This window comes from Mycteria americana, chromosome 2, assembly GCF_035582795.1.
Source record: "Mycteria americana isolate JAX WOST 10 ecotype Jacksonville Zoo and Gardens chromosome 2, USCA_MyAme_1.0, whole genome shotgun sequence".
Classification (NCBI taxonomy): Eukaryota; Metazoa; Chordata; class Aves; order Ciconiiformes; family Ciconiidae; genus Mycteria; species Mycteria americana.
In genome coordinates, this window is record NC_134366.1 from 152,932,590 (window position 1) to 152,957,532 (window position 24,943).

The window sequence follows — 24,943 nt, forward strand, 5'->3', positions numbered from 1 at the left end:
GAAAGAGACAAAAACCAGAAGCACAATGTCAATATCCACTGTCTTTCTCAATTTACTGTAAGGTATATCTACGCAGGCAGATGCGGAGAGGCCCTTACTTGGAGCTTGTTAGATGTAAACACTCCTGTCTGGGAAACCAGATAGCATTAGCGTAGGACCAAGTTAATGAGACTAATGAGTCTCAGGGCTGGCTTGTAGCTGACTAAACATGAAGAGAGCTAGCTTGCCTCTCTTTGTGCATGTCCGTGGTGCCATATCCTTTCTGTGTATGTTAGAGTTTAGTGGTAGGAGGTTGGTATTGTGGGTGGCGGGCGTTTTTTTGTGCTTTGTGGTTGTTGCCTTTTTTTAAAATAATAGTTGCAAGATATCTGCAACTTCCAGTTTGTTGTGTACATTCATATCTTCCCTTGAAAAGGACATCATATAATTTCAGAGTTATTCCAGACTTTATTAACTTAGAGCTTGTTAACTGAGCATACTAATTATCCCACAGACCAATTTCAAAACAGTCGGCACGGCGGAAATCTTAGTGTTGCAGAAAATTCTCCCACAGCAGGAAAATCAAAGACAAGAGCTTCTGAATTCAGCTTACCTTGAACTATACTACATACCATGGGTTTCTAATGTGTGCGCTACTTTTATTGCAGTTCCAAGAAACTATGACCCTGCATTGCATCCATTTGAGGTTCCACGAGAGTACACAAGAGCTCTGAATGCAACAAAGCTAGAACGTGTGTTTGCAAAACCCTTTCTTAGCTCACTTGATGGCCACAGGGATGGAGTTAATTGCATGGCCAAACATCCAAAGAGTTTGTCTACAGTGCTGTCTGGAGCTTGTGATGGAGAGGTAAGCTGCAGTTACAAACCACAACAAACAAGGTACCTCTCTTCCTTCTTTTCTTTTTCCTTTCTCTTTTGTGTGGTGGTGTGTTTTGCTTTGTTTTTTTTTTAAAGCCCCCTGCTTACCTGTTTTTTGTGTCTTTGTTCAGCATGATACCCTCTCTTCTCTTAGAAGGTGCAATTTACCCAGTTTGGGGCAGTGTTTCTCAAACTGCAGGTTGTAATCTCCCAGCACACAAAGGCATGAGCTTTCAGCTGTGAGCAGAGGGTGTGACATTCAGTTCCTCAGGATGGAGCAGTGAATGTTAATATTTACAGTCCATAGTGATTGCTTTTTGCTGCCCACACGATCCCCTTCCTCCCCTTGAAGAAGTTAAACTGCTGCAGATTAAGATGATGACGTTAATTCAGATGAGCTAGGGGGAAGGGGCACACAGCCAAAAACTTCTTGGAAGAAAAATTTATCATATTGCCTAAAAAATGCTAACCCTGTATTTGTTTAATTATTTTACATAAATATTACAAATAGCAAGCAAGGGTACTTTAATTGGAGTCAGCTGCAGAAAAAAATTGCCTTTCTTTCCTGTCTTCTCTGTCCTCTCTCACCGTTACATTGTTCATTTGATAGTACATTTGATAGTATATTTTAAAGGTGTCTTCTGGGTAGCTGGTTGCTTTCTGCTTTTTATAGAAGGTGCATATGTCATGCAGTAGTATAAGGGAGATTAACCTTTTCAGAGTGGAGGGGAATAAATTTATATAAAATGTTGGCCAGATTTCTTATCCACTGATAGAGCAAGTAAAGTACTGGGTACTATAAATACATACAAATACAAACACTGACCTTCATTTCTTTGTTTTTTAAATGGGCCCAAATGCTTTGAAACTGAAACCTCTGTGAGAGGTGGACATCTATGTAAAATGTAGTACAGCAACTGGACTGAAAACATTCTGTTGGTTCCAAAGGCTATTTCCTTGTGCTTTTCTCTTTAGAGGGGTATTTTTTGCTAAAATTATCACTGCTGCTGTCTTCTAGCAAGAACTCTAGTTCAAAAATAGGGGAAACCAGAAATATGGTAAGTATACAGCTTGAGTGGGGGGGAAGATGTAAGAAGGAAAGAGCCGCACTTTTAAAATTTTTCAAGAGGGGAATAATTAAGTAGTTTTAACATTATAAAATCTGGCCAGTGTTCAAGCCAGCTATGCCGTCTTGTTACAACATGTGTCATATCTTGTACTTGAATTATGAACTGCAGCTGTGGGCTGGAGAAAACGTAAACAGAATACTTTTCTGTTTTTAACAGGTTAAAATCTGGAACTTGACCAAACGACAGTGTATTCGTACTATACAAGCCCATGAAGGCTTTGTTCGAGGCATGTGTGCTCGTTTCTGTGGTACATCATTCTTTACTGTAAGTATAATGTGTCTCCTTAGTACACTGTACTAGTACAGAGTGCCTGTTCACCATCTGTTTTCCAGTGAGCAACTTACTCTCTGCCATACAATATTTAAATATTGTATGAATTCGTTTATTAAATTTGTCAGTGAACCTGACAATTCTATTTCTGATGAAATTTTTTTTGATGCTGTGATATGGATGTTATTCAAGCCTGTGGAAGGGATAAATACAAAAAAATTGCTAATGGATGGTCATGTAATTAAAACTGGAGTAAACTACTTTTTATTAAAGTAGTAGATAGATTATGTTCATTGAACGATGTACGAACACTTCAGGTAACCATTTGCATATACTATGATTGAAGATAAGCTGATTAAGTCAAGATGGTTCCACGTTAATTAAGCTTTATTAAATTGTATCAACCATAACTGATTCAGTTGCCTATAAACTGTCTGGAAATAGTATGTCTTCCTGTTTGCATTAAAACAATTCTAAGATGTTACAATAAAAAGAACTGGTTTTGAAGACTACAGTGTCCTGAGGTTTTGCTTCTTTCGAGCTGGGCATAGAAGGGCTATTTTCACTACTATATATTTAGGTTTTCTGAAGTACATACCAGGTCATGAGGACAGTAGTTAGGATGTAGGGGAAGTCATAGCAAAAAATTCCAAGTGACTCCAAATTAGAATCCCATTTTGACAGTCCTGAAAATTGAAAATTGACAGTCCCCCTCTGCCTGAAAATTGAGAGAGGGGAAGAAGAAACAGTAGTAGTGCTGTCAGGAGAGAAAGTTAAACTTGTATAGCTAACATTTTTTTTGACCAGTTTGCCTGACCCAGGTCACTGTGCAGCCATGCAAAAGCTTGTGCTGGCATGGTGCAAGAGGTAGCATGGTGTTAGGAACAGGCAACTGGAGCAACTGAAGTGGAAAGTGCCTTTTAACTGTTTACATGCTCATCAAAATGACTTCCAGAAGCTAATTTGCAGTTTAAAGTGCCATTTGATTAAGAATCACAAAATGTAGCCTAAAAAAATAGTCATCATTCCAGCTCACCTTTTTCCTATTTGACCCTGGAAGTAGCTCTTCCGAAAACTGGAAAAGATTCGTGGGGCGAGTTAAAGACAGTTGAACAGGTGAAGGAAAGGTGGTGATGGTGGGGGGAAACAGTGGCAAGCAGGAAATCGGTTACCTCCTTTCACAAGGATACAGATCCCCAGACAGTCTCTGAGCAGCCGCTGCTCTGGAAGCCAGTCCCCGCCTCCCCTTTCTTCTTCCACTACTCCATTTTTTGTTGCTGAGCATGATGTTATACGGTATGGAATACTCCTTTGGCCAATTGAGGTCATCTGTTGTGCCTGTGTCCCCTCCCAGTCTGTTGCCTACACCTAGCCTATTCACTGATGGGGGAGGCAGGGATGATGGCTGACAGGGTAGGGGAGGGAATGCCTTGAAACTGTGCAAGCACTGTTCAGCAGTAGCCAAGACATTGGTGCCTTACCAGCACCGTTTTAGCCGCAAATCCAAAACACAGTGCCACATGGGCTGCTGCGAAGAATGTTAACTCCGTTCCTACATGTACCTTCTCAGTTTCTAGCGAAATATTATGACAAGGAGAACTAATCTTCAGCTTGGAGGTATAAAAGGGAACAGTGAATGGGCAGGAGAGAGCACTTTACTTCCGTGTGTGTCATAGATCATTCTTTTTTGAAAGGCTGCCTGTACTTAATTGCAAAGCACATCTATTAAAATAAACAGAATTTATTTACATAAAACTCTATATGCTTTCTCCAATATTTCCAGGTTGGCGATGACAAAACTGTGAAGCAGTGGAAAATGGAGAGCCCAGAATATGGAGAAGAAGAAGAACCTATTCATACAATTCTTGGAAAGGTAGTAAATCTAAATTTTTATTTTCCCACATCTCTTCTTTTGAAGTAAGTTTGAACCAATTCTTACCTAGCTTTTGGAGGAAAGAGAAATAGTCTGATATCACCTGTTATCATAATGGGTTGTAAGGTCATGGCATCAAATTTTATAATGGCACTTTTAAAGTATCTTCAAGTTTTTATTACGTTTCTTTTACATGTAACCAGAAAGGAATATCTCAAATACCATTAGAGACTGCTTAGATCTGTCTCTGCTAATCATCCCTTTCCTGCGAACTGGTCAGATCTTTCTGTAGTCTCTTTCTATTCAGATGTGTGTTGTCAGTGCTTAGTCTGCATTAAATAACTTTCTTTTCATGCCAATACCTCGCAGCCATTCAATACAAATTTTAACTTTACATCTTTTTGACAAAAGCAGACTAAAAATATACTTCAGCACTTTCAATTTATTATAAGCTTATTTTAAGAACAACATTAAGTGCTTTTTGTAAATGGATAGCTTGAAACTCTTTAATTATTGTAATGTCTATGGAATCTGTTCAGGTCCCCATTGAAAATCTGTAGTTGTACCTGAAAAATTTCCATTTGCTTTAAAGTCAGCCAGGACTTTGTAAATGGGCTTCTAATACTGACTCCATTGTAAATTAACAAGAAAGGCAGGCATGCACATTAGGTGAGTACACAGAAAGCTAGTCTATTGTGTAAGGGTACTTAATTTCTGGTAGCAGTGGTGACTTGGTTTTCAGTAATATAGATGAATAAGAACATGGCAGACTCAATATGCAATGATTTGTTGATCTTTTTTGTAATGGAACATACTTGCATATTTATGTATACAAATGGTTTTATAAATTTTGTTTGTTTTTTCTTTTAAAGACAGTGTATACAGGAATTGATCACCACTGGAAGGAAGCTGTTTTTGCCACCTGTGGCCATCAAGTGGACATTTGGGATGAGCAAAGGACAAGTCCTATGTGTTCTCTGACATGGGGTTTTGATAGCATAAGCAGTGTAAAATTTAATCCCATTGAGGTAAAGTTTCTTTTATATGTTGGAAGTCAATATTTTTCTTGATCAGTATAAGATTGAAATTCTGTTAACACCATCTTTAATGGCTTTTCCAAATTTAGATTTTGATATGTGTTTTAACATAATATTTAGGGGGGTTTATACATATATTTTTATGGCTATATTGCTTTGGAATGTAGTACCATATATTTTCATCTTTTTATCTTTTGTCTCTGTTAGCGGGGGAGAGGAGAAAGAAAAGTAGGGTGGTCTCCGTTCTGCCCTCAGCAATACATATCCCATACCTTAATCATACAATGTAGCAGTTACGTGGCTGTGGAGCTCTCATCTGTTCCAGTACTGTACTCCCTGTGACAAGGACTTCTCCCCCTCTTCATGGCAAAACAATTGCATTTGATCTTCTACAGCAGTTCCTGTATGCTTCTTGGCTGGCCTGTGTTCGTAGATGAAGTGTTTATGAGGACTTGCTTGTTACTTTTGAAGTAGAGAGGACTGGGTGGATTCTGAATCTTGCAGGGGAAGCTATTCAAAATGTTTGTGCTGAATAATTAGCTGCACAGAAAGAACGATTTCCTTGACTGAAAAAGGAGGTATTTGACTACCAGCTTTGTGAAATAGCTTAGATACCCTAATGTAAGCTGTTAACCATACTCTAGAAGTGTTTAGAAAACTGTACACACTGGTTTTCTTTTTTTTTTTTTTTTTAGACATACCTTTTGGGAAGCTGTGCTTCTGACAGAAATATTGTGCTATATGATATGAGAAAATCAACTCCATTAAAGAAGGTAATCTTTTTCTTTTTAACAGAAGCTTATGGCACTAATAATCACACTGAATATGTAAATAGTCTGTAACTGTTGATGACGATAGAGAAAGGGAAGCTCTGAACTGTGAGTTCACTGAGTTTTCATTGTCTAATTTTGAGTCTTTCAACTGAGTTTGAATTAATGTTGGGATTTAAACCATGCAGAGTTAGAAGGGCCCTTTTCTGCATTCAAACGGGCTGTCATGCTCACTCTGTTGTAATTCTTGATAAAGCGCCTGACCTGACAGCAATTTCACAATAAGAACTTTATGCTCCTATATTGCATTCTGTGTATGTGTGATTTTTTTTTCTTTTTATTTTTTTTTCCTCCTCCTTGCCAGAAGGAAACAAGGTAACTTCTGAGGCATTTCCTTTCCATCATTGGAGAGCCTTGCTCTGCATTTGAAAAGGTGTTTTTCTTTTCCATGGAGATAAACCCTTCCCTATGCAACTAGTATAAACATTCAGAAATCCTTTGCAGTGGAAACAAAATTATATTTATATGTGGAATTTCCCAGTGACATGAAGATTCCTGTTTCTCTTTAAGAGAGTGTATGTATGTATTTAAAACAAGAAGCCAGTAATTTATACACACGTATTAACCTTGGTCAAGTTCAGTAGTTTTGAGCCCCAGAAATATCTTAACAATTTTCTTCTTGAAATACAATATTCTGGCTTGTGAATATACACTCAGTATTCTTCTGGTATGTTGTGTGCTGTCTGCAATGACACTGGTCTGATATACTCTAGAACACTGTAATGGTACTTAACTTCGTTATAAAATAGGAATGTTGTTGGCATAACAGTATTTCTTTCTCTCCCTGTGCCCCAGCAATTTTTAATGAAGTTTCATTTGGGCCACTGAGTACTTCTAAAAAATTGTCAGTGATGCCAGCTGGAGACCTGAATGTCGTAATGAACACAGCCAGTGCTGTAGATCTGCAGTTACAAGTTAAAAGGATTTAGTTTGAGCCTTTGTGAACTAAGTTGGAATCTAACAGAATTTTACGTATGTATGTATGCTAAATATATAAAGTACACATACATGTGCATATATAACACATATATACATATGTGAACATGTGATCTCATGTAATAAGCAACATGCTTAGGTGCATTTCCTGCTATAGGAGTAAAACACTCATGAATACTTCCTTGCATCTGTGAGTACAGTACTGGGTTTCCTGCTGGGATAGGGATGATTCTGCTGCGCAGAGGCAGGTTGAATGTCCATTGTGCATTGAGAGCTAAGAGCTCTGTAACTCCCAAGAGAAAGGTGCTGCTTATTAGAGGTACCGTACCTATGTACGGGCACTGGCTTCTAGCGCTGCTGCGTTCCTGGTGTTTGATCAGCAAAGCAGCTCACACACTGCCTTGAGTTTGGAACTCAGTGGGAGTCCCTTCCTTAACAGAAACAGGAGTACAACTTTCTGCATCATGAAAGCAGTAGCTCTCTTGCCCGTCTGTTCTGTCTGTGAGTTTCAGAGAGGGACGGATAAGATGGTGAGATGCTGCCTAAGTGCAAAACAAGAACTAGTCTAAAAATGCTGAGAAAAGATGAAGGGAAGCGCTCCCGTTGCATGACAAGAGGAAGATGTTTTAATAGAAGTTGGTACACTTTAAAACTAAAAGTCATTCTTGTGCAACCTGGGGGATCACAGGAAAGCTTAGGGTGTTTTAAAGATAGACTAGCATTTAAGCAGCTGTGTTGTCCATTGATTGTAACATTCTTAGCTGTTCACCTCAACCAAATACCTTGTAGGTAGTAAAGGAGGACAGATTAATTATTTTGGTCATCTGGTTTTGTATTAATCTCAAAACCTCTGGGCTGACACTCTTTGTAAGCAAGTGCTTACAGTTTAAATAAATAAACCAAGATAGCCAAGTCTTCAGGGACTTCACAACTTTGACTTGTCTTAATAAGGACTTTTTCTTATGAAATGACTAAGTGTCTGTACAATTGATTAAAAAATAGTGTCAGAAGATGGCTCTGCTACAGGTTTAGATAGTTCTGAAATGCCATTATTAACATATTTACAGCAACTTAAATGACTTCCAGCCCAGGTTGCCTTACATAGTTGTTGCTAAACATAATGCGAGAACTGTACAGAGAATCCTTTTCTTAGGCACCCTTTTAATTCCAAATGCCACTGCTGAAATAAACTGAATGATTGTAAATTTGAGTGAAAAAAATAGTGAAGCAAGATGCAGAGCATGGACTTTGACCAACCCTGACCCCTTTTGAAAAAGAGCTGGATTTTTCAGCAATATTAGAGTTATTTTGTGGCATGATTTAAAATATTTATTGTACATATCATGTGTTAACATTAATTGTGTACTCATTTTGCAGTGGCTGAAAAACTTGGACAGAGAAGAAACCCTCCTTGAGTATTAGCTTCCCAGATATGTGCAAGGTTTATAACTAGAAGAACAATACTGAAATCTGAACAAATCTACTTGCCAGATTACCGTAAACATAGGGCCTTTCAGTGGCCTATCCTTTCACTAAAGTAACTTTTAAAAGTAGAGATCGTTTTAGACATCTGATGATTACATTCAATTCTGGATACATGTTTCTGAAAATGAGCAGTATTTTGCAGTGCAGACTTCATATTGAACAGGATAATGTTACCTAGGAAATGACAACTTTTGGAGAATGAGAATTGTTAGAATATGCACACACTCATAAAATATCAATCTTTTTTGGGGTGGGAGGGGAAGGGGGCCATAGAAGTAATCACTATTAACTTCCTTTGAGATTGTGTTCATTATTGTGAAAGTTATAAATGTACAACTGTATTTTGTTGTATGTATGTAAATTTATGGTGTTTGGTATAGTAAACTGAGAACAAAAATGAGTTTGGAGTACCATGGTGTTAAACACCCAAATTTCATGATTTTCAAGTAGAATTATGGCTGGCCTGGACCATTGTGGAAAATCCTGTTTAGAGTTGTTCAGTTTGTTAATAAGTTGCTCTGTAATTGTACATCTACTTTGTGTCAGGTGTACTGTAGGGGATTTATTTTTAAATACAATGGTTGAAAGCTCGTCCAAGACTCAGCAGAAGGCAAAGCTGTTGTGTCATACAGGGTGTCAGATGACATCCTTCCTGCCTCCTCTTCTCCCATAGGGACCCAGCTGTTAACTGCCACACCTGTCCTCCAAGGTGAGGGCATCCAACATACAGCTTCTTAATGCCTCTTGTCTAACTTTGCATTGTCATCAGCTGCCACCTTCTCACTTCAAGGCAAACTGGCCTCTTTGTAGCCATCTGCTTACTAGCAGCAAGCAAATCTTATGTGTAGCAAATGATTCACTGCTAATACAGTGATAGTGGTGAGTAGATTACAACACCGTAACTTCTGCATATGTTGCTTGGCACTTCAACAAGAAATGGCAACTGTCCTGGAGAACTCATGAACTGCAATTTCAGAGATAAAATAATGAAGGGATAGTAATAACTAGGAGAACATAAAAATTTTAGAATAGCTTTGCAAATGCTGGTTCACAGCATCAATTAATGACTAAATCCCTTAAATAACTATTTAATTAGGCGTGTTTATAGATTACTTAACTAAAGGTTCTGTAAGTATGATGAAGTGAAATTTTTCACAAGTTCCAGGTTTACATGTTGACCACTAACATGTTTACATGTTAAATGGTCACTTAGAAGAAGTTGCTTCTAAGATGACTTACAGAGGAAAATTTAATGGCCGTGTAGCACAAAGCAGTGAGCATATGATGAGGGACAGGAAGTTCTTGAGTTCCAGTTCTAACACTGCTGAGGAAACATTCTGTCATGTCACTATTCTTCTGCCATAATTCTGTATCTAGAAAGTGCTTGTCTCCAGTGGTACAGGAAGTTTTGAACTATAGCGAGTATTTTACTGCCTGTAACAGGATAGCAATGTGTAAATATCTTTCAGGTTATCTTGAACATGAGGACAAATACACTGTGTTGGAACCCCATGGAAGCTTTCATTTTTACTGCGGCAAATGAAGATTACAAGTAAGTGTGACCTTGCTTTTTGATAATCCTGATCATGTTATGTTTTTAATGTGTATCTTGGTGATTTATCATCATGCTAAAATAAATTTTTGAAAAACTACTTAAACTCTAAATTTGAATCATTTAAGTAATAACCTAGAGAATTATAGGTTCATTGATTTAAAAAAAAAAAAAAAAAAAAAAAAGAAGCACTAATACTAGACAGCCTCTTTCTCTGTATTTCAGTACCTGGGGGGGAAAAAGCAGTGTAACTTAGAAAAAATGCAGCTGAACCAATGCAAGTGTAACTTGCAACGGAACCTGGAAAACAAGTACTATTGGTCCAGTCTGAGGCAATATAAGTATGTATTTTCTTGCCAGCTCTTGTGAAGCTTGATATATTGTTCTGATCAGCTATGTTGATGAGAACATTTCTTAAAAAAAAAAATAATTGTGAAACAGTTCCAGAGACTGCAATACTTATCATTTCGATGTCTCAGAGCAATTTTTTACTTTTGAACAATACTATTCATGTGAACAGCTAATCTGATATTGAAAAAGCTGTCTCTTCAAAACTAGGCCACTGCAAAATGTGCTCCATATCCTTTTTTCCAGGAAGTCAGTGATCTAACAATAGATCACTGTTTTTTCTTCTAGAACATAGGAATTTTATTACTTATCTTAAGGCTGTTTTTCCAAGGAAATGGAATCTGGCCCAGACCTTGAAAGTGGGTGTTGTATCTAATGTATTGCTTTTCACCTATTTTAGTTATGGTATGGTAAGGCTACCAGGCTACCTAATCTGTTTGTTTATATGTCGTGTGTGTCGTCCAGTCCCGTCCCGTCCCTCCCCCGTCCCGTCCCGCCCCCCCCCCCCCAACTAAAAATGGTAGCTGTTACTGTCAGGGGCAACTGTCCTCTTGCAAACTAAAGGAATTAGTACAAGCACAATGGCAAATGCATATGTCAACAATGCACACGCAAGTGTTAGCTGATTATATGGAGTAGCAGTTTTGAATATGATGCTAGCATACTTTTTCTTGTGGAACTTAGAAGGAAAAAGCAATAGCTGCCAGTAAACTATTGAATAAGAGACACTGAATTAATTCCAGTTATCCATTCATCTGCAGCAAGGAGGGTGAGAAACCTGCTAAATTACAAATGTTTAATACAGTAGTTCTACTAAATAGTGTATCTTAAGCAGGTTTCATTAAATGCTGTGTCTGTAAAGCGCCTTTGCTTATTGGCACTAGGCAAATTAATGATTACTCAGTTATTATGCCTTGCTATGTATCAGTGGGCTTGTTGATTCACAGGGAGTACAGGTAGACCTCACTTGAGCTTTGAAGTGCTTAAGAGCAAACCAGCTGTGGTCCAGCAGCCGTGTGTTAATTTGTAATGTAATGCTTTTCTACAGATAGTGTGCTCTGCTGACCTAGTATCTCTATGTATTGAGGGACCAAGCTCTCCTTGGACTCCTACGTTGTCTGACCTAAAGACAGTTAGGCAGTAGGAAGAGGTGCCAACCAAATGGGAACTTCACAGTAGACTCTGAATTACTAGGAGTTCCCAATATGGGAATCTCTAGAAACCTTGCAGAGTTGATAGGCTTGCCGTAATGATTCAGAGATGCTTGTCCGAGTTCAGGTTATGTACATCTTTCTGAAGATAAAGGAGGACAGTGTGGTAGTTGGAGAAATAGGTTTGGTCAGTGACCCATGAACAGATGATGAAGGGAATAGTGGAGACTATCTGTTCTTTGACAGCGAGCAAGAAACCTAGGTCTGATCCAGCAACTAAAGCCTCTGGTTAATAAACTTTTTTCAAGCCCTAAACAATGCGTCATTCTTTTCTTCTCATGTGTTATGAGCAGTTTTAAAGAGTTCCCTCTGCAATATGGATCTATCCTTAACTATGATTTATGTATGGTTAAAGTAGCTGTTCAGCAAAAATGTACTATTTACTTAGGAGTTGTTTACATACTAAGCTGTTGGTGTATTTATTTTTAAGCTTATATACTTTTGATATGCGCTTCCTTGAATCACCTGTGATGGTGCATATGGATCACGTGTCTGCTGTTCTTGATGTGGATTATTCACCCACGGGGAAAGAATTTGTCTCTGCCAGCTTTGATAAGTCTGTCCGCATTTTTCCTGTAGACAAAGGTCACAGCAGGTGAGTGATTTTACACCTTTCTCTCTTGCTGTCATTCATTCCAGTGACCTCCCTCCTTAGTCCTCAAAATTCTTCATTTATTCATTAACATCTTCATTGGGGCATTCACTTCCTATGAATATTGAAATCTTATTCTGTATATAACTTGAGATTGAGAGGTCCTATAGTTGACAGATAATTCTGGAGTATGTATTAGAGTAGAACTTCTACTTAAAGGATAGCAGTATTTAGGTAGTTTGGGATTAAAATTACAGTGGATTGTTGTTTTTGGGTGTACTCATTTGTATTTTACCACGATGAATCCCATCTTATTTCCCTCTGTATGTATCTTTAATGCTTTTAGGTCACTTTGTACTGTATCTGTCACCACTTAAGTTTGCAGTGCCTTATAACATCGTAGGATTTGGTTTTCTAGGGACTGTCTTCATCCTATATGAATGATTGCTAAAGACATTACATGAAAAGCATTGTTGTATGAATTCCTGAGGATCAGTCTGGGACACTTTTGTGATCTGTTTCAGTACGCTTATTACCTTTTGTTCATGTTTTGTTAACCAGGTTTTGATTCATGTGACAATGCTTTGAATAAAATTCACTTTGAATTAGTTTTTCATGTAAGATTTCATAAGGCAGTGTATTGAATATTTTGCTGAAGTTCAGATTGGATCTACTGTGTCTCCATTATTATTATTTTTTCAGTTTGATGAAAATTGAAGCAAGTTATCAGATCTGTCTGGTATCATTTGTTCTTCATAAACCTACCTTCATTATTCTCTGTTGTCAGTTCTTCCTCTTTTTTCTTTATTCTTAACTTTATTTTCTTCTAGTTGCCTTCCTCTCTCCAACCTCGGCCCCCCAAAAAGTTGTTGCTAGGTCAAGTTCTAGGTGGTTTGGGGGGTAGAAATGTTGAAGTATTGATTGGGGAGGAGTATATCTTTATTATTGATCGATGCAGTTACATATGCATTATTCAACATAACAGTTTGGATGCTCCTATAATGCATTAAAGATTGAGAAGGGCTGTTTACATTTTCCTTTATCTCTTATCTACAGGTAGTTTTCATTTTCTTCCTGTCTTGCAGTAATATTTTAATTGTAATTAGGTACTGCAGTTCCTTTGTGGGTATGTTTTGTTTTGGTTTTAATTCTTGTACTATTAAACAATATGGTTAGCAGCTCCTATGTTCTACAGATTTTCCTTTCTATGTAATAATAATGTTCACAAAAGTGGTGATATGCAAAGTTAAAGCACATCATTGAGGGGAAGTTTGCAGACCCCATAATGCCACAGTAAAAGGCTTTATTCCACATTATAGCAGACTGTTGCCAAGGCCTGTGGAAAGAATTTTCCTCTTTGTCCCCCCTTTTTTCCCCTTCTGTATGGGTGCCATAAATCTAGTGAGGAAAAGCCGTAGAAATTAAGAACTTAGCCTCGTATAAGCTGACTAGGGCATTCTGGGACACTTGAAATTCTTTAGAAGCTGGGCTTTTTCAGAATTCCATAGTTGAAATTAATCCCATGGAATGGAGAAACATGTCCAAATGGAAGAGCTGATCCCACCTGGAAAACTGAGAGGGCAGTTAAGAGTATCTGTAAACAAGGATCCTGACGGTATTCCAGTTTTGACTTTTGAACTCCCACAAATCTGAAAAACTCCTAACTTCCATTGCTTTCTATTTTATTTTAAAATGAAAATTTAAATTAGGAAATCAGTTAGCCATAAGAAATAAGATTTATTATGAAGTTGATTACATTTAGTAAATTTTTAGTAAACCAAACTGGATGTCTGTGTGAATTTTTTTAAATGACAGATCCATGTTATTTGGCTATGTTTTGTGTTTTTCCTTTCCTTGAGAATGATATTTAATAATTTGTGATGACAGCAACAGGAGAGGCAAAGGCTGAAAATTCAGAGTAAGGAAAGGAAAAGTACTTAGTTCCCCAAAGGTGGGTGAAGAAACAAGCTTTGTTATTGAGCCAAATAGTAAAATGAAAGTAAACATAGAAATGCTTATGAAAACGTGTATGTGCATACATGCTATTAAACATCAACATCAGTAAAATCATTAATACTCACATCAACTGATGTATTAATGTTTTCTCAAGGTACTCATGCTCAGTCTTCCACATGGTTGTTCTTGTAGAGCATCACTTGAGTGTGAATTATAAGAGGTGGTTAAGCTTATTAAAGCTTATTTAAGGTGATATATTGATTACTTTTGTTTTTCTCACAACCCCTCCAGCTCAACTCCAGTTTAGTTTTTCCATGGCTCTTGAATAGGTGTTGTTTCTATATTTCCTTTCCATTACTGCTTGGTTTTTACTTTTAAAAATAACTGGATGGAGGAAAGAGAATGGTCTATAAGCTGCAATGTGTGACTGATATACCTAAGGAATCGGTATTAGTGGATAATAAGTAGACCTTACTTATTCTTCACCTTTAGAATGCTAATAAATAATTAAAATTACCAGAAAAGTGTACATAGTCCTATATTTTTATAGCAGAAATAAAAGAATAACTTTATGAATAATATTGTTCTGCTTGTTTAGTACATACTTAATGAAAATTAGATAAGAGTTTTATTTAAATATTGGTTTAAATGTAACATGTAGAAACATTTTTCAACAGGTGCCAGCACCTGTTGAGCAGGAGTCTGATTGGCAGAAATTAAATGTAGTTTATGCTTTAATAGCCACAGAGCTGTTCTGAATCCTTTTTTACTAGCTGATATTTCTTGTTGAGTCTTGTTTGCAGGACTGGAGACTTTTCTTTGAGTTTTTAGGGTTTTAAAATTTTTCCTAGGAGTCCTTTAGACAATGATAAGGAAGTCCATTTTTGGGGAAAGGAGGGAAGTCACAATGAAGAGTAGCCAATCCATTGCCACGTCATAAATGGACAGCCGGAGGTGTTTATTTACTGTTCGCTTTCTTGTTCATAATGGTGGTGTCAGGTTCTTTGGCACCCATTCTTCTGCAGTCCCATTCTGTAATGCTTGATCGGTATAACAGCATATTAATGAAAGTTATTTTGGGAACACTGTGCATATCATATTGTGTACCCATGGCATGTTTTGCAAAAAGAGTTATTCTTTAGCTATTTACTGTAATTTCTATGAAAGCACTTACTTAAAAAGCATCTTCTCCTAGGTGGTCCTTTGACCGTCACACTTTATTTGAATCTCTCTCTATATAGATTTAAGATCAGCACAGTGTTTAAAAAAAAACAAACAAAAAAAAATTTTTGCCTTGGACAGAATGCTTTCTATTATTTGAAAGGTAACATTGGTGGGAAAAGTGATGATAGATCATTTGAAATGTTTCTCTTTGCTTTAGGGAGGTATATCATACAAAACGAATGCAGCACGTCATCACTGTAAAATGGACTTCAGATAACAAATATATTCTCTGTGGTTCAGATGAGATGAATATTCGTCTGTGGAAGGCTAATGCTTCTGAAAAACTGGGAGTGGTAAGAGTTGCATTTTGCTTTTGTTATCACAAGACACGATGTTTGGGGTTGTTTGTTGTTACAACAGGTTAGCCTATTCAACTTCTAAAAGCTTGTTTCTAAAGGGAAAATGTAAAATTGTACTTTGACATTTGTATTTAATTTGAAAACTGACATGTGCAGTATAGCTCATTGCATTTACTGCAGCTTATAATAATAAAATTACATGCCTCGTTATTGCTACACAAGGTAGCTTTTTTTTGGTCTTGTTTAATGTTAATAATAATCATCAGTTCTAACTAAACTAGATCAGAGTTTTTTACATGGCTGTTACAGGTGAGAATTCATCCCTTTGCACTAGAGAAAAAGCAATAAATTCTGGTTTGCCATACATAAATCATTCTACTGAAGCTTAGGGTTACTACTTATGAAAATTTTGACTGGTACGCTACTGGTTCATGTGCAGTTCATACCATGATAAGCATACGCATTGTAAAATAGACCATTTGCACCGATGCATAACTGAGATCGTCATTAACCTATATAAATCTCAGATATCAAGTGGGCAAACTAGTGTGGTGTCTGAAGTCCATTTAATTCAATGTAAGTCAGTTTGGTTGAAGCGTTCCTAGTGGGAACAGACATCAGTCTAATTAGATACATGTCTTTTCAGTTACAATTGTTCAAATGTTTATGTACAGGCAAAGCCAACTATTACAGTTACCATTTGCATATATTCATCTGCACAGTTGTATTAAAGTGTTGAATGACTTTGGAGAATGAATTTGACACTTTGTCCGCTGGGACTAATCCCTTTACATAGCTTTATATTGTTATGGTATTTTGGAGGTGCTTACATTGCTTTTTCTGAGCCCATCAGCACAGCTGTCAAATAATGCTTGGGGGAATTTCTACTTGATCTTGTGAAAGATTGAGGGGGGAGGAAAGGGAAGCTGTAATTCAGGGAAGAATATTGTACAGTTAAGGGTGTGGATCTATTGCATAGTTATGTCTAGGGCTGCTTGTGGTTACCCGAAGCTCCATCAAGTTATAGTATCTGCGTAGGAGGGAAGTGGAGCGGAGCTGGGAGAGGTGGCAGGTGAATGGGAGTGGTAGGAGTACTTAGGGCTACAATGCGGAATGGGATAATTCATGGACTGTTGTGCACTGTGAAGCACTGGATATGGAGTAGCACACCTAAAACAACATGTATATCTTTAGCCGTGGCCCACCATAGGTATTTGGAAGTCCTATTATTTTTCTCATCTTTGTTATAGAGTTATAGATAAAAAAGCCCCACAACTTTGTAGCCTGTACAGTATTTGTGGTTACAAACTACTATTTAAGTTTAATTTCTTTAATGGAATAACTCTTCTTTTTTGTTGAGGATGCTATTTTTTTTTTTTTCTGTTCTGAATTGATTCTTGGGATTTACCCATGTAGTGCTTCAGTCAAATATTTAAATATCAGTCCCATACTTGCTAATTCCAAGGACTCCACAAAGCTCATTATATATTTAACTTTTGTGTTGAATTTGCTTAGACAGTGCTGTGTTGGGCAGAAGTATTACCTATTTTCCTATTGTCATATCCATATGCTCATGGCAATGGCCTTTTCACCTGGTTTTAGAGTATTAACTGAAATTTTATCTCATTATTCACTGTATTCGTAGTGAGAGAGCATGCTGTCTCTAAGGTGTTGTTCTATAACAGAATTGTCTGGTATTTCTGACATGCATCTTTACTCTGTGCCCTTTGTGTGAAGGACAAGTGGGTAAAAAGAATGTCTCAAACACCATTTTTATATAGAATGATTCCTAATATTTTCAGGAAACAGAAAATTCACTCTACTGACTACTAGATGGCATTGGCTCCTTTTCTTATGAAAGAGTAAGGATACTTGGCTCTGGGAAGTAATAGACAAACCCAACTACTCCTGCATTGTAGAAATATTACGTACCAAAAGGACAACTTGGCTGTTGTTTAAGTATTCAAAAAGTAGAGTGGTAAATGACGTTCTGCTGTTTCCTGTAGTATTTGCATCAGTGAAAAGTGGCCATGGATGGGCCTAAAAAAGGCACTACCAGTTATGACTATTGGTATTGGATATGGTCTGCACATTAATACTCTTGTGTTCCTTGACCTGACAGTGAATCCTACATCAAATAGCCTGTCTCTTTTTTTCCCTGTTTGTAAGTACACTGTTGCTGCTTGACATGCCTCTCGGAAGCTGTGTGTATGATTCAGTTCTGCTGTTGTGGGATCATACAAATACAGCTTTTGTAGCATGCATGTAAGGATTTCTGTCAAAGCTCTTTGGCTATCAGCTCCCAGGCGAACTGCGTCAACACCTATCTATAACACACAGGTCAAGTGGCATGTGGGTTATTTTTTGTTGTTGTTTCATTTTTTTTGTTTGCTGGTTTTGGTTTTTGGTTGTGGGTTTTTTTTTTTTTACTATCAGAAATGAAGGTCGTAATTTTTTTCAGAAGCACTATGAAATTTTATTTTTCAGATGTTTAGAGAGTAATTGTTGCTAACAGGACTTAAGAGTGGAATCTTTATGGCTTATCACGTTCTTGGATATACCTTGGAAATCTTGCTTGGATTGAGGCAACTGCACCAATCCTTGTTCAATCCAACCTGGTAGTTCCTGTGATTCTTAACATTGCAACTGTTAATGGCTATTTATCAGGTTCCACTGTTTTTGTTTAGTACCTGCTCCTTTTTTAGAGGATTGGTGTTCCTATCTTCATAGTCATATGCTTGTTCATTTTATAAATGTCCAGTTCTTCCATAGTCTATGGCTATTTTTTGAACATTTTGAATATTCAAAGCTGAACATTCAGTAATTCTGTCAGAAGTGTCAGAATAGGTCTTAAATGCTTAGTTGCTTGGTCTGCAATTTTTCTTCACTGAGAAGATTTGATTGAATGACTCATCCAAAGGTCACTGTATTTCTGATATAATGCTAACATCTTGTAATACACTGTATGTTAAGATGGATATTTTTGGGGTGGGGGTGGATGGAAACCAGCATCCTGAAAGAGAAAGAAAAATGGTAATCAAACATTTTTTTTCTTTGGTGAGTACTTAGTCTTACTTGGTTTTAGCGTTGCTGCGTTCCAAGGAAGTTATAGTGAATATATAGTACTTATGGTGTGACTGATGAGCATTTATCCAGTTGGAAAGTTGTACTTTCTGAACCGTGGCTACCCTAATAGTCATCAGTTCTGACATGCATGTTTCTTTTGGTTTTTAATGTATTTGGCATCACACTCATTATTCAAAATCAGTGAAACATTACAGTAAGAATAAAAGTCTCTGGAGGAACCAGAGGCATGCTGTGTCTCCACTCCACTGACAATTAAGTCTGCATGGGTTTTACACAGGGGTAACAAACCCCAAATCTCTCTGTTGGAGCTACTGCAGAAGTTGCTTTAAAATAATTTGCAATGTTTAGTTTTTTAATAAAAGCTGATTAAATAATAAAGAATTATTATTAAATAGTACTTAACAGGTGTTATTTTTAAAGCAGTAAACATCTAGCTCTGCATGTCCAGAAGCAAAAGACTCAATTAAACAAGACTTTCAAGATACTCCAGACCGTTCAAATATTGTACATAAAATATGACATGTTAAGTATGTTTGAGGCTTTTGTATCTGTGCTCTTGGAGAGGTTTGGGATTTCTGAAAAGGTAAATGGCTTTTGAGGAAAAGAGGAAAATAGAGCCTTGTCTGAGTGAAAAGGCTGGAAAAGCAGCAGTAATAGAGTAGATTTCAGTTAATAGAGTAGAATTAATGTAATTAATACAATGAAAGGGATAGATGAGGTTTTTTGAATTGTAGTGAAAGCAATGAACCATCAGTAAAACTTCAAAAAGCTGTATTGTTCTTCAGTCTATTGACACATTATAAAAAATATCTACACCTGCAGTTCTGAGACTGTAAATGCTTAGTAACATTACTTCTGTGAGTAACAGCTGCAAAATTTGGCTCTGTTACATTTCCAAAGTAGTTAGGAATTAGAGCACTGGACAATTGAAGGAAGAAAACTTTCTGCTTGGGAATGATTTGTATTTCAGTACATGTAAAACTAGCACGAGGAGTGAGTGTAACAGTAGCAGAGCATAGGTTTGCTGCTTTCTTACAGGATGCAGAAATAACAGCTTTTGAGTGAGGACTGAAAAAGATGGACGAAAGTGCAGTTACAAGTCTTGGGTTTGATCTGGCAAAGTGGATTAGCAAGAGCGCATCAGAACTGTCTAAGCAGTTGTATATCCTTTCAGTCTGCTTCTAGTATACAGTTTCATTTTGTGAGATAAGGCTGATAACAAGCAGTACCAGATATTGTGTGACACGGCATTCTTTTCGTAGTGATTTTGGATTTGTGATTCAGTGCACATGTAACTTCATCCCTTTAGCTATGATTTTGTGCTCTTAACATCTACATTACCTTTCTTGTTTTGTCATCCATTTAGATGTAAAGAAGCCGTAAGTTTTTGGTCCAAGGAAACAATGAGTAGTAAACTCTATGGCAATAAATTTAGAAAGCTGTCTTCAGCAGAGTAATGGAAAAAAAACCCTACATAAATACAAGCTATGGTGTAGAAAATTGCTGGGATACGTTTGCATTCTAAAAATATGTTGCACCAGTGCTCTGTCTGCCCTAACCTAGAAGGGCAACCTGGACAGGATAGATAAACAGCCATTTCATATTCTCATGCTGAATTACAGGAGTCTAATAGTGTGAAGTTTTAAACACTGCACAGTACAAATACAGCCCTCTTTAAAATAATTTTTTGTTAAAGGTGGTTTTAGCTCTTCAATCAGGGCTCTGGAAAAATGCTTACCTTCCTTCTGCTTAGATGGAAAAAATAACCAGCCTCTATCATCTGGAGGGAGGAAGGAGGCATAGTCAGTTTACCCGAGGACACATTTTCCTACTGCTGACAACTTCGTTGCATTTTAGAGTTCTTTTTCCCCCCTTTTTCACTCTAGATATTTGCTGTGAAGTACTGCTGTGGTAATGGCACAAATCAGCTGTCTTTCTCCCACATAACTTCTATTTTCCTTGTACAGGGAAGGAAGTTGCACATTCACTTTTGGAATGTGTGAAAAAAGGGTCATACGTAATCTTTGAGCATGTCTTCCACTCATTATGTCATATAAATCCTAATTTATTACATTGTAGAGTGTTTTAGTCCCTATAAACAAAATCTCTAATCCTGCTAAATCGTGCTGCGTTTACAACATCTTCTCCAGGTCAAAGCAGAATGGGAAGTAATGCTGTTCTCTTCAGCTGTTTATGTTGACCTTTGTAAATGAATTGCAAGAGAGAGATAGGAATTCAGTGCATTATTGCAGTCTGCTTTCTTAGCTATCTGCTATCTCTCATAAATAGACAGAAACTTGTCATTACTGCAAAATTTTCTTTTCCCATCATGTAGATGAGGGTGCATTTAGCACAGTGTGGTATATGGGGCATTGGCATTCAGTCACCAGCTATGTGCCTTTCTATATACCACATTACACAGAAAAATGGAATCAGACTCAAACATAACCACCGCTTAATCTATATTAATTTTTTAAATAAGATATCCTGGATATATCTTTAATTTACAGATTCACCTCTTGTCTGTAAAATCATCAAGGTTATACTAAATCGGCAGCAATTTGCTCTTCTTAAATTAAAGGAAAATCATTGCATTTAATTAAAATAAAAGCTCTTTAATTTGGATTATGTTGGCAGTTTTCTGCAGAGTGGGAACACCTGGGATTTATTGAGAGTCAACCAGCTATTCAGACTGGCTCACTAGAAGGAATTTCAGTAAAGGGCAGGGGGGTAGTTTTAGTGGGTTAAGATTTGTAAAATTTACTCACTTGCAATTTGAGAGGTCATGATAAATGTAAGCAAAGCAGAAGGATTTGTTTTTACGAATAAGAAGGTGTGAAGAAACAGACGTTAAGACTATTATGTGTCTCTGATGCCTGAATAAGAATTTTCTGAGCAATGAGCAACTCTGCATCTGGTACCTTGGTTTCTTTATTGTCCCAAAGGAGAAACTCCTTTGCCATATGTTTTATTAATACTTGCTTTCAGACCGTTAATGGTATTTTGGACCAAAATTATCTGAGTATAATATTTTTTCAGAATTTATGAAATATGCTAACAGAAGTCACTTGTAGAAGTGACCTCCAGAGTGGAGAAGAAATAGCCCATTGCTGATTTCAAAGGGGAACAAAGCATGTTTCATAATAATGTGGCTGGCATTTCAAAATTTTTGTGTGTGTGTAATGAAGATGTTGGTTTTGTTATTGCTTTTTTTTTTTGTGTTGGTGTCTGAAACTCAGGTTCTGTTTTTTCTTGAGAAAGTAAGAAAGTAAGAAATTAGTGAAACTGAGTCAGTTGCAAAGCTGAATAAACAGAAGTTGTCTGAACTATTGTTTTGCTTTAAATACTTCAGGTGCAGGTAGTAGTGGATCAAATAAATGTGGGAGGGCAAAAGACTTGTGCTGCTGCTTGTTTGAGAATATGAAAGGTTTTTAGATGTCTGAAATACTGGCGTTACAGAGTGTATTTTGGGAGGGAGGGTAAGAAGACTAGGGTAGGATTATCCTCTGTTAATATTAAAAGATTTTCTGTTTATGTTAAAAAAACACTAAGTGGCTTGGCAGTAGAGGACTTTTTTCCCCCATAAAGATTCACTTGCTTCGTTGGTTAAAGTCTGAAAGCTCACTAGGCTGAAATGCAGCTGAAATTCCTACAGATCCAAGCAAATCCAAAATGCATAGAAACTCATATCCCTTGTGAAGCAGTGCATGCTTTAAACAAAAACACAGCCCACACAGATTTTTTCCTTTTGATAAGTAAACGTTAGGACCAAAGGAAACATGCCTGGTTGAAAAAAAAAAAAAAATTCCTCTGTAGGTTAGCTGTCAGGAGAAGGCACATCTCACTTTCAGTGTTGTTAATGGTGGCTTAGACATAATTTTAAACATGGATAAAGTTAGTCTTTTGTGGTAATACTAGCTCACCTGTACTTCATGTGTTTGTGATACTAAGGTGTTTTTAGCTGCGTGATGAAAGTAGGAACTCCCTGTCTGCCATATAGTCAAGCTAATACTTGAAATCTGGTATGTACACTGTGCTTCCTAATGGATCAAGGCACTGGGTAAGATTTAGGCCATCTAAAGAGCTGTCTGTAAAGCTGTTCATGAAGACAATTAATTTACAGCATTTGTACTTACATTGGTGAGTGATTAAAATGCCTGCAAATCTTTGTTTCACAGCAAAAGTTGATCATCAGCAGAGGCTAGGAAAGCAGGCAGGCTCTGATCAAAGAGGTTTTACTGTCAGCTATTTCTATTCTCTCTTCTTTCTCTACAGCACATTAAAATCTAATTTTCAGGGAGTAAATTCAGTTACTTTACTGAACTTTGAAACCTGTGATAATGTTTTGTGTTTGAGCATTGGCATATTTTTTAAGTTGCAGGTTTTTGATACTTACCTACCCTACTGCTGAAGTTTCTGTGGCTACAGCCATTTGCTAGAAGGAAGCCGTTTGAATTAGAAGTTAAAATTTTGTTTTGTGGAGAAAATTGTGACAGTTAAATCCCTGTTCTTTTATAATGTGTTTGTCTGTGTTGTTTTCCCCATAGCTTGCACCACGAGAGAAGGCGGCTATGAATTACAATCAGAAGCTGAAGGAGAAGTTCCAGTATCACCCACAGATCAGACGCATAGCTCAACACCGTCACTTGCCTAAAAGTATATTTTGCCAAATCAAGGAGCAACGTATCATGAGAGAAGCTCGTCGGCGAAAGTATGTCTTCCTCTTCTGGCTTTGTTTTCTCTTGATCTTAATAAAATGCATCACTGCAGTGCTGCAGCAGCAGCAATGTATGGGAGTGTTAGATCTACAGTGTGTGGGAAAAACAAGTATGAGCTACTTTTAACATCTGAAAAAGTGATCATGAACTACTGGATTGATTAACCTTTGATTATAAGGAAAATGCAGACAAATGCCAGTATCAATGAGGACTGGCTGCTTCCCAGAAGTTCAGTGAAGAAATGGGAGCAAATACCCCACTGGAAGGAGCCACAATGCTCTGTTAAGCATGACATGATGCAACATTGCAATGCAAACAGAATGGGCGGTTTTAGGTGTGTGGAGGTTGTTTTGGTTTTGTTTTGGTTTTTGTGGTGTGGTGTTTTTTTTTTTAATGCCAGACTCCAGGATGAGTGTTTTCTGTCACCTGGATCATTGCCATACTGGAATTTCTAGAAGAAGGTGGCATACTTTGCTGTAGCCATTAAATTAACAGTAAAACCAGAAAGTGGTGGGTTTTAGTTCTTTCTCAGCTGAAAGACTCTACAAACTTGAGCAGCAAATACTGTTGACATGAAACCCAAGTAAGCTCAGCTCCCAAGAAAAGGCTTGATTTGAAACTTTTCTAAATTACCCAATTTTAAAGTTATTTTTCAAAGGGACAATCATTCTTCTCGAAGGAGGAAGTATGTGGCTTTTGATTAATAAAAGCAGAGCAGTTCTTAATTTTTTTTAAATTGTAGGATATCTCCATTAGTAGGTTAAGGAGGAAGCTAGTATTTTTTTAAATCTTTGTGCTGACTACTGAACTTCATTTTTCTGTTTTTTTGTTTCTAGGGAACTGAATCGTCGTAAACACAGCAAACCAGGATCTATGCCATTTGTGTCAGAGAGGAAGAAACATATTGTGGCAGTAGTGAAATAATTGTTTTCACGTGTACAAAATGTCACAATGAAAGAAAATGTCACTATTGAATGAATCCACTGTACAAAATTTGATGGACATTGGTAAGACAGCGTATGGCTCCAGAAATGTGGCTTTTCTTCCAAGTATATACATGCTCTGATTTCTCAAGTCATTGTCTGCTTTGGGTAGTCATAAGAATTGGCCCTGTAATCTTTTATTGCCATTTGCCTGTCTGATGTTACTGGCCCAACACTGTATTACAGTGGAGTTTGACCCTTTTGATATAAGCAGGTAACTTGGTAGTTGGTGGAGGATATCTGTAGTTCCAATCCTATTCCTACTACAAAAGAAAGATTAAATCGATTCAGGCTTGTCAGAGGCAAATCAACCTTTGTTCCGAATAGAGTTATAAAATCAGTTGTCCTTACAGTGGTTGGGTTTGGTGGCTTGTGTTTTTTTTTTTTTTTTAACCTAATAAAGTAAACAAGTGACCTTAAGGCAATGGACTACATCTTGATTATTCCAACTGACAAATATACTGTATTAGACTTATTACAGTATGATATATTTTTTCTTTTATCCAAAAGGAATTCAACAGGAATGTCAGACATCTGTAAACATATTTATAGTT

The 24,943-nt window shown here is 37.1% G+C and overlaps 1 protein-coding gene across 1 annotated transcript in view; it reads left to right on the forward strand.

The window, feature by feature from the left end:
- The window catches only part of DCAF13 (DDB1 and CUL4 associated factor 13), a 26,342-nt gene extending 1,533 nt beyond the window's left edge, over nucleotides 1–24,809 (forward strand). The window contains exons 2-11 of the mRNA XM_075495088.1: nucleotides 648–847; nucleotides 2,145–2,252; nucleotides 4,042–4,131; nucleotides 5,004–5,159; nucleotides 5,864–5,941; nucleotides 9,889–9,971; nucleotides 11,961–12,125; nucleotides 15,460–15,595; nucleotides 23,236–23,399; nucleotides 24,243–24,809. Coding sequence (XP_075351203.1) covers nucleotides 648–847; nucleotides 2,145–2,252; nucleotides 4,042–4,131; nucleotides 5,004–5,159; nucleotides 5,864–5,941; nucleotides 9,889–9,971; nucleotides 11,961–12,125; nucleotides 15,460–15,595; nucleotides 23,236–23,399; nucleotides 24,243–24,330 — 1,268 coding nt within the window. The 3' untranslated portion in view covers nucleotides 24,331–24,809. The remainder of the gene's footprint in view (nucleotides 1–647; nucleotides 848–2,144; nucleotides 2,253–4,041; nucleotides 4,132–5,003; nucleotides 5,160–5,863; nucleotides 5,942–9,888; nucleotides 9,972–11,960; nucleotides 12,126–15,459; nucleotides 15,596–23,235; nucleotides 23,400–24,242) is intronic.
- Nucleotides 24,810–24,943: the final 134 nt, after the last annotated feature.